The 13336-nt window shown below is 40.4% G+C and overlaps 1 protein-coding gene across 3 annotated transcripts in view; it reads right to left on the bottom strand.

Moving 5' to 3' along the window:
* The window catches only part of GABRB3 (gamma-aminobutyric acid type A receptor subunit beta3), a 235509-nt gene that overhangs the window by 9099 nt on the left and 213074 nt on the right, over positions 1 to 13336 (bottom strand). For 2 of the 3 annotated variants that reach the window (XM_027083249.1, XM_027083247.1), the window contains exons 7-8: positions 9911 to 10063; positions 3812 to 4056 (exon numbers count right to left, since the gene is read on the bottom strand). In XM_027083249.1, coding sequence (XP_026939050.1) covers positions 3812 to 4056; positions 9911 to 10063 — 398 coding nt within the window. Of the gene's footprint in view, positions 1 to 1159; positions 1180 to 3811; positions 4057 to 9910; positions 10064 to 13336 lie in introns of all 3 variants that reach the window. The other variant, XM_027083250.1, reaches the window with a different exon arrangement.

Here is a 13336-nt window from a genome sequence, read left to right as displayed (position 1 = left end):
GGTTACTAAAATCTTTTAAATCTTAGAAACCAAACATTTTAAACAAATATTTCCAGAAGAGATGCTAATCTTTTCCTATCATCTAGAATTTAAATCTTAAAACAGATGGGATTGTAAAAATGTCCTGTATAGAATGACAGTGATGACTTGTAATTTCTGAAGCATTTCATGAATGCTACTTATTTTGAGGAGTTTGTCTCATATCTACTATAATTAGATTCATTGATTTCAATGTAGTTTTTCTTCCCGCTTCAAAACTTGGACAGGCAGAAACATTCAGAGATGAAAAACATCTCATGTGGAATGTATCCTAGAAGGATTTTCACTTTTTCCATGAATCTGTCACCAGATTGGCACACTGTTGACGTCTCATTCTCTACTAACCTTCAATCTTCAAAATGAGTAAAATACTCTAGTTTCAGGAAAATAAGGAACTATTTATCATGTGAGAAATGAAATCTTGCTCTTTAGTAAGAGGAATGATGTCAAGACTGCAGCTCTGATTCCTTGGCAAGACTTTCTGCCACTTCATGAAATTCAAATACCGTTTGGTCAACTTGCAAAATATCACAAGGCTTGTAACCATAATACATGCATTACAACCAAAGACTAACTCTTGGGTATAGAAACAACTCAGGAACAAACAGAGGTTAAGCACAAATAAATTAAGGTCAGGATTTTCATTGCACCACTGATCTGAGGATAAACTAAGTGACTATGTGAACACTGCCACTAAGTTAAAATAGAGTTTAATCACTAAATTTAAGGAAAATCTACTCATGGTCCGACATTAGGTTCAATAGCGTCATGGTCACGTTGGTGGCCTGCAGAGCCCCTGAGGACACCACCCTGAGATCTCTTACAGGACACAAGCAAAGACAATGACAGTACAAGTCCTTGTTGTCACCCAGTGTCCATCAGTCCAAGAAAAGCTTCAGCCCCCGAGCCTCTTGGCTCCCAACTATGACAGAGGGGCTCCTTGAGGCCATTGCTGGCCATACTGATAAACAATCCCAAGAGATATCACTGAAAATGAATGAGTGAATAATTGTAATTACAAAGAACTCTTGAAACTGTTGGCCTCTGCATAGTGCCATTTCTGTTTTGCATTAAATTTTTTATTCTTTACTTTAATTCATTCGGATCATGTGATATGAACTTTTGGGAGGTGCATTTCTACTTTAAAATTATCACTAAATTCTTAGGTGTGGTCAGCAACAATATTTTAAAATTGAAGTACAGTTGATTTACAATGTTTCAGTTAGATAGCGAAGTGATTCAGTTTTATATATATATACACATATATATGTATATACATACACTCTTTTCCATTATATGTTATTACAAGCTATTGAATATAGTTCCCTGTGCTATACAGGGTCCTGGTGGTTTATTTATTTTACATATATTAGTGTGTATCTGTTAATCCCAAATTCCTAATTTATCCCTCCCCCCACTTTCCCCTTTGGTATCTGTACGTTTCTTTTCTATGTTTGTGAGTCTATTTCTATTTTGGAAATATGATCATTTTATCATCTTTTTTTTTTTTAGATTCCACATATAAATGATATGATATTTGACTTTATCTGTTTGATTTACTTCACTTAGTATGATACTCTTGGGTCCATCCATGTTGCTGCAAATGGCATTATTTCATTCTTTTTTATGACTGAGTAATATTGCATTGTATATATGTACCACATCTTTATCCATTCATCTGTCGACAGGCACTTGGGTTGTTTTCATGTTTTGGCCATTGTGAATATAGCTGCTATGAACACTTGGGTGCATGTATCTTTTCGAATTAGAGTTTTCATCTTTTCCAAATATATGCCCAGGAGTGGGATTGCAGAATCATATGGTAACTCTATTTTTGGTTTCTTAAGGAACCTCCATACTGTTCATCATAGTGGCTGTACCAATTTACATTCCCACTAGCAGTGTAGCAGGGTTCCCTTTTCTCCACACCCTCTCCAGCATTTGTTGTTTGTAGATTTTTTGATGATGGCCATTCTGACCAGTATGAGGTGATAACTCTTAGTTTTGATTTGTGTTTCTTTAATAATTAGTGATGTTGAGCATCTTTTCATGTGCCTGTTTGCCATCTAGTCAGCAACAGCTTTTAATGCTTACCTTTAAGAGCATCAAATATGCATTTAAAACTAGCATACATGCATTTGTATGTCTGAGCTGATGTCTACAATTACAGATTTTTAAAAATATGAACATGCAAAGGCTTTAAGAAAACTGCTGGGAAAACAGATACAAATTTTCAGAAAAGCAAACAGTAAAAATGGACTCATGAATTTTCCTCTGCATCTGATTTATAATATATTATTTCTACATTCTGCTTAATTTCGTCTGTGGATTTAGAGATTTGGGGGATTTTGTTTCCTTTTGTTTTAAATTTTAAGCTTCACACTCAAAAAGATATTTCTGTAGCAAAACAATTTAACCTTTCTAAAGAGTGTCATTTAGAAGAAAGGAAATAAAATTTAAATCTGTTTAAATTATGAGGGAATTTGGAAAAACAGCATTGTATGTGTCTGCGTGTCTGTGTAATGGAAAAAATAATGATGTGATGAATTCTAGTTTCCTTGGAAACAGTATTACCAAAGTATACTGTGTATGCATAATAGGATGCGGACTAATTTAGAAACACACCAGTATGGTGCTAAGTATAGTTTCCAGTAAGAAATTCAGGGTCATGTTGCCTGTGGAAGCCTGATTTTATTCACAGATCCTAGTTTCTCTGACCAAGTCTATTTATGTGTTGCTGAAAGGATAGGAGCCATTTATAGCCATTTACCTTCATTCATTCATGAACATCCAGGGACCTATTCTGGGCCACTGGTGGGCCACAGGCACAGCACTCCTCCAGGGAGCTTCTGCACCCCTGGGAGAGGCTTGGGCCGGCAATGCACCAAGAACACCAGAAAGAACAAGGAAACCTCACGAGCTTGAGAAATAAGTATGTTTAGTAAGAAGAATTTAAAAGTGAAGAAATATAGGAACAAGCCCAGTATGTAAACGGGTGGAGGTATATTTTTGAGGACTTGAAGGGATGCAACAGGTAAAAGGATAAAGATAAAAATTTTATAGAAACGACAATGTGCTTTCACTAAAATAGTATTTATAATTGCAATAACATATTCCTTTTATTAAAAAAATAAACCGAAATGACAGCTAACTGCAAAGTTTGTAATTGGAAGGATGTAAGCGTGAGATGAGGAGGGCTGGAGAGGGACCTGATTGGTGCCCTCTCTCTGGGTTCAGAGCCCATGGGTCCTAGAGCAGTTCCCTGATTGGCCGCTGCTGTCCTGGGCTGCTTGCCTGGCATTTTGCAGAACACAGCCAGCAGGGCTGGGCCAGGGCAGATGCACGAGAGCCCTGGGACAGTGCACTGCTCCTGCCCTGCACTAGGGACCCTGAACCAGGGCAGATGAGAGAGGGGGCTGTCCACACCGAGCAAAGAACAACAGCATGCTGGCTATCACATTTGTAATTTGACCACTGAAGGAAAACTGCAACATTGTTGAAAATGCTTTTGACTGTCAAGTTTGGGCCCCACACCCCAGAGATCCATTCATTCCTATATCTTTCCTTTTCTTTTCACAGGAAACTGGCAAGCTTTTGGCTTCTCCAACTTCTGCACCAATTTTCCTTTTCTATAAAATTCAGTGACTTGCAGACGCCACCTTTCAGGCTACAATCAACAAGCCTGCATCACTCCTACTCAAAGGCCATGATGCCGCGGGGTCTGCAGGTCTGGGAAAGGCAGAGTGGGGGCGGCCGAGGCCGAGAGGCCTACCCGGTTGCTGTCACCCTTTGAACGGTCATTCTTTGCCTTGGCGGTCTTTTCCGCAAGCTTCTTCTGCCTTTGAGGGCCTCTTCCAAAGAAAATGTAGTTGACAAAGGCATACTCCAGAAGGGCCAGAAACACAAAGACAAAGCAGCCCATGAGGTACATGTCAATGGCTTTGACATAGGGGATTTTGGGCAACGTCTCCCGAAGATGTGTGTTGATGGTCGTCATGGTCAGCACGGTGGTGATCCCTGTAAAAGAAATGGGAGCGTGAGAGGCTGCAGGTCCACCACTCAGTTCCTCACTTTTCACTTTCCTGCTTTATTTTCTCAAACAGTGTGAAGTAGTTGAAAATCACGGTTGAATATTGTTGGGTGATCGAAACACTACAGAATATAGAACACACAGTTTGGGCGGCAGGTCACACCTCAGGCTGGGGAGTTAACATCTCTTCCCTCCCTGCGCCACCTAGGAGGCGCCTCCCACTGCACCTGGCCCGTGGACGGAGGTGGATGGAGAGGGGTTGGGGACAAGGCAGAGGCTGCCCTGCATGAAAGCTGTAAGAAATGAAAATAAACCTGGAATTTATCATAAAACACTAAGTGTCTGGGTGAGAAGCTTCTGGGAAGAAAATGAATCTGGGGAATCTAGGAAGGCCATGTGTGGCCACTAGTGAAGAAAATGATTCTTACCACAAGGCCTTAAAGCAAGGGGAATGAGGCAATGACTTAAAGCTGCTAAGGACGGGAACCAGTCCTTAGCTCAGAGAGGGAATGTTCGAGTGTAGCTCCGGAGAACAGATTACCTCACATAGCAACTTCCCACCCCAGCTAAGAAAGAGGCTAATAAACTGTGCAGCACATGTTGGCTGTGGGCAAGGGCTAAGATTTTACCCAAAGTATAGGATCTTACCATGCTCTGGGGCAAGTGGCCAGATCTCTGTTGGTATTTTTGTTTTTTGTTAAATGTCATTATTTTGTATTCTTTAGATAGTATCAGCTGAAAAATACCATTTTTCCCTAAGGGAGCTCAGTTTAGTCTCTAAAAACATGTAAGGACCATATTTTGTAATTCTCCCATAGCAGTGGGCATGTTCTTGGTGTATAAAGATTCCATATGGGATGATCTGAAGCCACAGAGAGCAGGGGACCCATTGGCTCATGACATGACCAGAGCTGCTGAGCTGAATGAAGCTACATGTGTGGGAATGAACTGCATCACTCACTTCTCAGTGGCACGGGCATTACTGCAGCTGACTTGCTCTCTTTGAGACAGTACTTTTGAAATATTAAGAAGTCTCAAAAAAGTAAGGCAGCTCCAAAGAGCCAACTCTTTTCTACCCATTTGACTGGTACCATGGAATGTGATTACTCATGTGTCTTCCAGGACCCAAAGGAGAGGGTCATTGCCACATGAGGACTTCTCTCAAGGAGACTTGCAAGGTGAGAGCTTCAGTCATGGTCCTTCAGCCGTAGTAACCCAGAAAACCAATGATGTCCCCTAGACCAGCAGGCGGTGCAAGCCCAAGAGGCTGACCACCCAGACACATGGTCCCACCAGACCACTTCTCTGACCCCACTGGACCCCCACTCAACTCTCCGGGGAAGGGGCTGGGTTTGTTAAGCGTTTTAGTCTGATGCCCTCTGGACTCCCATCCCATTCTTGGATGAGTGCCAGAGTGTAGGGCTCCCCTCACTAGTGACTACTGGAGAAGAGGGAAGAGAGCCCAGGCTTCCATCCCACACATGCTGAGCTGCTGTTAGCAGGAGATGAGGGAAGCGAGGAGCAGAGAACCTATTTTCATGTCTGACTGCAAACAAGAGCTGACGATGAATATATGGAAGTCAAAGATGTCAGGATATTTTAAGACTCGCCTTTAACATAAAATTCAGGTGTACCTGGGGACTTTTAAGATTTGAAAATGGCAATGGGATAATTATAGTTTACAAGGAAGTGCAAAAACACCATGCAGATGCTACAAAATTAGCTGTTCTCACTATTATTCAAAAATTTTGTAATGTTGCCACAACTTATTTTTTTCTTTCCAAATGGACTTTGGAAAGTGCTCTGCTTTAGTCGTTGCTTTGGCTCTCCAGTTGATTATTCTGAGTGGATGTGTATAACATAGGCCTCAGCAAATGTCCCCAGAAAATGGGCTAAAGTAACACAAAACAGGGACGGCCAGCACATGTCAACGAGAACTCAGCCTGGCAAAGGCGAGGAAAATGGGCAAGGACGCTGGCTTCAGGCCCATCAGTGCCAGCTCAAGGAGTCCCTTAAGAGTAAGGTTTTGTGGTGAGTGTTCCCTGGCTTTCCAGCTTGGGATCACATGACCTCTTAGTTTGAAAGGCCATGCATTCTCTAATTCTTTGTATCATTTTCCTTCCTATCAAGATAACCGTGGAGAGTGGTGGATGCGGTGGTTCACGGCCTGGATAGTAGAACCACATGGCGCAGGCCAAAAGCCCTGCTCCACCACGTACCAGCAGCAGGACCTGAATGAGCTTGATAGGTCCACAACTGTTGTCTAAATGTGTTGTGAAGTCTAAACACCACGGTGATGGGATAACAGTAACTGGCATTGTTAACACTCGCCAACAACAGATGTTATCATTATCAGCATCACAGAAAAATACATTTTCTGGTAGCCTCCGTTTCTTGGCAGGAGACCCAGATCCGGCAGCCTCTCTCTGAACTTCTAATCTCTAAAGGGGACCCCATCCAAAGGCAGAATGGGAGACTGAGTGGTGCCTTCTGTGTTCTTCATACATTTACCAAGCTGTTGTCTTGCTAACTATTAGCCTCAAATTATTTCTCATTTATATTAAGGAAATATTATGCTTGAAAAACTGCATTTATAAAGAAGGTTGTGAAATAAAAATATAATTTATATCATTTAATCAAAAGATATTTAATTTTTCTTCTTTGTTACCTAAATAATGTGACTTAAATTATTTTAGTGTAAATTTTCACTTTCAGAAGGACCAATACTATTATTCACTGATAAGTGGACTTCAGGATTTTTGAGGATGACCATGTAATTACAACTCCCAACTTTGTAGTCTGGCGGCTTCTAACACTAACAGTTCAACGGATGTGGGGGTCAGATCCTGGGCAGAAGAAGCATAAGATCCTGAAGCACACAGAGCATCTGTGCAGCACAACTGGGTGAAGAACCAGCGTTTCCCTTCTCAGAGGAGACAACCCCTGACAATTCCAGGTCTAACAGTGCCCTGAGCTGGAGGGACATGCCAAGGAGGTCTTCACTGAGCACTCTTCTGTGCAGACCCACACCTCTCAGACCTCATTTAGAAGTGGGGAGAACTCACCACTGTGCAATCATTCAGGATGAAGGCAAACAGCACTCTAAATATTTCAAAGGGTGTAGTTCATGACAAGACACATGAAGTGAGCTGGGGGAGGGGGAGTTCTCCAGTCAAAGCCCCCCAAACCATGGCTATATCCTCTCCAAGAGGCACTGAGCACATTAGCATCTTAAAGGTTCTGAGAGATTCCTTAAAGAATGGTTAATAATAATTCTTGCTGAGCTTTTAAAAAAATCCATCATTTTTACAATGTAATAGACCAAAGAACCCTTCTGTGTATTGTCTATTGACACTGTAGAAATCACGTGTAGTGGTTAAGGGCCCTGAAGTCAGACAAACTGGATTAAAATCTTTCTTCTGACACTTAATATTATCTGACTTTGCACCAGTTATATAGCTTCTCTGCACCTCACTCCCTTCTCTGTAAAATGGGAACGATAACCCTGCCTATCATGCTATGGATCTTCTGCACCATGGATCAGGTAACCACTTTCCAATGACCTTGCACAGAACTTAGAACCTGAGTATTTGGTAAGTTTCAGCCTTAATGACTGTTGTTGTTGTTGCTGTTATTTAGGGTTCATTACCCGATGATACACTTTTCCTTAACCAATTGGAGTTGCCGTGCTGTCACTTCCCAAGTCCTGCAGGCCCAGGCTCAGAGACCATGTCTTATGCAGAAGCTGGGAGACAAGGAGTGAGAGGACTGGGGTCCCACGCTGAGAGCGGGACCTGCTGGACATCAATCTGGCCAGACACTGCAGCCTGGAGATCCCAGCTGCCTTCTCGACCTCCAGGCCTCAGGTCCACCCCAACACTGGCAAATGCCTTCAATTCTGCCTCCCAGACTTCTGATATCCATCAGAACCTGCACACCTCCAGTGGTAACGCCTTAGCCAGTCTGGACAGACCACTCCTCTGTCCCAGCAAAACATGAAGCATGTTCATGTTTTCATGAACATGAAAACATCCCAGAAGCATGATTGAGGTTTATAGTAACAATACTGAGTTGACAAGAAAAAGTGGAGTCTACTTTCATATGCTGTAATGAGGCTATGTTGACTCTAATCCACTCCAGATAGATTATCTATTTAATATTGTGGAAGACAATGTTTACAATTTAGGAGCTATAGAATTTGGATCATCCAGAAAATTGAGAAATTTGCATTTTCAGTACACCTCTCTTCTGATGATGCCAGATAATTCTGGTTCTTTGGTACTCATATTTCTCTAATTATCTCAAAAATAACAGAGTCTCTGAGGCAGATTCCCTGGAAGCTCAGGAAGCTTCAGCTTCTGATCTTCTCTAATACAGGCCTCTTACAGGCTCGGGAGGGGTTCCGGAAATTCTGTATTTATGTATTTTATATTCTTTTCCTTAAAGAGAGCTCCTGAAGTTGTATAAGCTAGCAGCTCCACAAAATTTGGATCTGCCCTAGCAAATTCATTTTAGCTGTGAATTTTCCAGGTGAGAAGAGAAAATAGTTTAACAAAGAGCAATCTAGTAACATAACAAAAAAGGCAAAACCTACAGAAAGGACTGATGTTACAGGGTAACCTCTGCAGGTGGTAAAAAATCCTGAAGGTTTTTTCGAGAGATTTTTCCTTTACCAAGCCCATCAGAAATAGATTAACAGCACTTCTGATTTTTTGATACCTTATTCTGCTCAAAGTGTTTTTACATTCACCTAATACTTTAGAGGTAACTACCTAAGTTTCTTAAGTCACTGTTAAATGTTATTTCATTAGAAAAAAATAAGTCACTGTTAAATGTTATTTCATGAGAAAAGAAATCTAATCTTGAATCAGTGAGAGTCACCTGTCTTTGCGTCTAAACCAGACGTCCACTTACACACATGTACACACATTCTCCTGGAAGCATGATGCTAAGCAACTTATATTCCTGGGAAGAGATGGTAAATAGAAAAAGTAAGAAAGAGGGACAACCAGATCCCTGAATTCTTATGCTTCTCTGCAGGCTTACCAGCAGATGTGTTGTAATTCTTTCCCATCAGTTTTGAAAGGTATTATTGATGACTTCACTCCCAGGAATTAAATTCAACCCTACCCAAAGAAGGGATAAACTGGACAATTGCTCTTCAGCTCTAAAAGCTCAGTACTTACCTCAAATGTATTTAAATAATTATTTTGTCCATGCAGTTTCATAATAATTAGTTCAGTAGAAAATAATTTTTCTGAAAATATAAGCCTTCCCTTAATAATTAAAAAATATTAGAAATCATACTGGAACATAAAATGTATATTGTACATCAGCTAATAATCCATTTGTCAAGTGACCAATGGCCAGAAGAGATCACTAGAGTTCTTGGGAACCACTCAGAATTTAATATCACATTTTAATGCTCATTAATTTGTGTAATTCCAATTATATGGTATAACATTTGACTGTTTTTCTAACTTAAAAAAGAATGCACACAATTAATCAAGTCTTCTTTCTGGGCCATAGAATAATTTTGAACAGGAGATGTTAATCCTTGCTTTAAAATTAGTGTCAAAAATAGTTTTATTATGCAAATATTCGGCAAGCATATTTTCCCTTTCATAGGCATGAAAATTCACATTTGAGCCTTATAATTAAATTAACACATCAAGAGAATCATGCATGAAATTAGTGTTTCAAGATAAAAAGTGACTATATGGGCAAGACTGGTGTCATGATGTCAAAAAATTGTAGTTGAACTATAGTCTTTGAACTCCCTTAATATTGTAATGATATGGTGACTTTACATTTTAGGTATCATTTAAAAATAGCACATACCAAGGGCAACTCTAGCCGCAGATGCATCATAATTGATCCAGAAGGACACCCATGAGAGAATTGTAATTAGGATAGAGGGCATGTAGGTCTGGAGAATGAAGTATCCAATGTTTCTCTTCAACCGAAAGCTCAGTGAGAGCCGAGGGTAGGCACCTATAGTAAACAGACAGGAGTTACACTGGAGATCAGACACAGCAAAGAGTTTGCTTTGACTTCTAGGGGTCAACAGCATGCATTTGAAAAGTCCAGAACGGAGGGGTGGTCCGCAACCATGTAATCTGCCTCCGTGCGCCTAATGGTACCCATCAAGAACTTGGGAGAGGAATGATTTTCAGTCTATGTATGAGGTCATGACGAGGATACTCTTCTAAGGTTAAATACTCAGCTGAGAACTGTCCCTGAGAAAACTTTGGGGGAAGGCTTTAGCTTAGAACACAGAATAGTGCCAAATATCTCATTTAGTTTTCAACTAATGGTCCCCTTCTTCTCCATTGTAGATAGGGGAGATTTGGCTCAAGGCTTTACTGAGCAAAATGGTTTTTATCAGTCATCCCCTGTCAGTCCATCTAGAGCAACAGTGCACAGATGTTTGAGGCACTGACCCTGGAACACCTGGGATAGCTCAGGGACCCCCACCCGAGAGCTGGAGAGGCACAGAGGGCAGGAGTATACTCTGAGATGCTCTGCTCCAACCACAGGAAAGGCATCAAGGAGAGCTGAGGAGAAGCACCCAGTCTGCTTTCCTGTATTTGAATCCCAGTGCTAACGTCCTGATGTGCACATCCCACTTAGACAGCCTTGAACCCCACCACCACTGCCAGTGCAGAGAAAAAAGTCCACTGCTTACGCCACCTATAGCTATATATTTGCCTTTTCTGTTTGATTTTGTTTTTCTTGGAGCAAGGCAAGTGTGGCTTCCATTTCCTCCTGTGCATTTCAACAGCCCACTTTATCAGTTTCAAACTTCTCAGCTCTTAATTTTCTGGACTCAATTGAGGTCGCTGGAAAGTCAACCTTCTCTAATCATCAACTTCCTTGCCTCCTCCCCTCCTGCCTTCACTCATGGGTGGTGCTCTGTTCCTGAAATTCTTCCACCCAAAGCTTCAGGAGGCCTCACTTTTCTTGTCTTCCTCCTACTCCAAGCCTGACAGGCTCCTGTTCTCCTCCTGCCTCAAAGTATATGCATTTTCCTGACTTTACTCCACATCCCTTTCTGGTTTTGTCCCTATATTCTATACCTTTTCCAGTCTGATTCATTCGTATGACTGTTCTACGTAGTAGATGAAAGACTTTAACCTCTAGGCTCTTACTTTAGCATCAACCACATTTTCAGCCAAATTATATAAAGGAGAAAAGAAATCGCCTAATGGACCCAGCATTTAAAAGCTGACAATCTGGAAATTTCCTCCAATCTTTTATGTGCCTGTGTGTGTATAGTTTCTTTTATATAACTCTGATCAAATGCATATATTGTATTGTCACCATAGCATAAACACTTTCATCCTTATTACAAATTACTTATAAATACAATTTTAAAGTTCTCCTAATTTTCCATCAAATACATACACATGTATTCTATAGTTTATAAATACATTTTCCTGAATGCAATAAATTTAGGGTACTGCCATTTTTACAAAACGTAAGTAATATTCTTAGGGATACCTTTGAGCAGAGTCCTTTCATTATGTTTAAACTTACTGCCTTAGGATGAATGTGCCAAAAGAGGAATTGCTAAGCCAAGGCTGAAGGCTTTTGATACATATTCCCAAATTACTTTGCAAAAGAACCACACAAGCATACATGCCACTATGAGTACTTTATAGAAGTGCCTATCTCATTTTGTAAACATAACAATATTGCATAATATTTCTTTTCTTTTCTTTTTTTTTTTTTTTTGTGGTACGCGGGCCTCTCACTGTTGTGGTCTTTCCCATTGCGGAACACAGGCTCCGTACACGCAGGCTCAGTGGCCATGGCTTACGGGCCTAGCCGCTCCGCGGCATGTGGGATCTTCCCGGGCCGGGGCACGAACCCATGTCCCCTGCATCGGCAGGCGGACTCTCAACCACTGTGCCACCAGGGAAGCCCCATAATATTTCTTAAAAATAACTTTTGTTAATTTCCTTGGGAAAATGTGTCCTTTCAATCACTTTCTTTAATTGATCACTTCCTAAATGTTTGTTTTTCCCCTGATTTTAACTTTATAAATAATCTAATTACACTATTCATTCATTTTTCCCATTTTTTTGTTCCTCTTACTGTTTTTACCTATTCATTAAAGTTCTTTTAATACTAATGCTTGTATCCTCTGCAAGCATTTTCCCAGTTATTTGTTTAAAAACCTGAACTGGGTAAAGTGGGGGACATATAAAAACAAGTTTTTTATGTAGTTGAGTCTATCCATTTTATTTTTTTCCCTGTGATTTTTAAAACCTGTTTTTAGGTTTAGATAAGTTCACAATAGAGAGCTAACCACAAACTTATTTTGAGGGTTGGCAATTTGATATGAAGTGAACATGCATGTTGTTGGTTTTTGTTCCACAAACAACTAACCAAGTTTTCCAACACCTCTATGAAATAAAGCTTCTGCTGACATAGATTTGATACACTCTGTTGTTTTATAGTACATTCCATGTCTATGGACATGGACATGGACATGTCCATAGACATGATGTGCCCATGAACCAAGTCAGAGCCCTGCCTGGGCTTTAACACCTCTGGGTCCCCGGCCCCATATGTTTCACAAGCACAGTCATCCCGTATTCAACAACTTCTAAGGCTTCACATAAAGGTTAAAATAGTCATCCGGGAATTTTAGCTTCTCCAAAATGTTTTCCCAATTTAACATTAGTTTTATTTTCCACCATGTCTCTGCATTAAGCATAACATTTTCTAGCCAAGAAGTATCCTCATTGCCTCTGCTGATTCACACCCACTGTTCTCCCCTTAAGAAATGTCTTCTTTTAACCATACTTCAAGGCCTTGGTCAAATGCCACATCTTCCATAAATCCTTTCTTTTTCTTCCCTCCAAGTGTAAGTAATTACCCTCTTATTTTCTTTCCTCTTTAAAGTTATAATTATTAATATTTACCAAGGTAAGATCTTCCTTAGTAAGCTGTACATACCCCTAGGCAGAGTTTGTGAGGTACTGTATTTTTCATATACTGTCATGCCTAGCTAAACGTCTAAACCATCTCTGTCTATTAATAAATGCATCTGTGTACTGAGAGAAAGAAAGCAGGCATATTTGGTTTATTTATGTGACTCTTTAGCAAGTTTAATACTCAAAACAGTCAGTAACTCTATTAAATATTAGTTTGAAATCCCATAGCAACTTCAACATTTTTTTAATAAATTTATTTTATTTATTTATCTATTTATTTTGGCTGCGTTGGGTCTTTGCTGCTGTGCACGGGCTTTCTCTA

This window comes from Aethalodelphis obliquidens, unplaced genomic scaffold, assembly GCF_003676395.1.
Source record: "Aethalodelphis obliquidens isolate GAN/ISIS:26980383/991018 unplaced genomic scaffold, ASM367639v1 scaffold49, whole genome shotgun sequence".
NCBI classification, from domain to species: domain Eukaryota; kingdom Metazoa; phylum Chordata; class Mammalia; order Artiodactyla; family Delphinidae; genus Aethalodelphis; species Aethalodelphis obliquidens.
The sequence above is the reverse complement of the archived record's forward strand: the minus strand, read 5'-3'. Positions and strand labels throughout refer to the sequence as shown.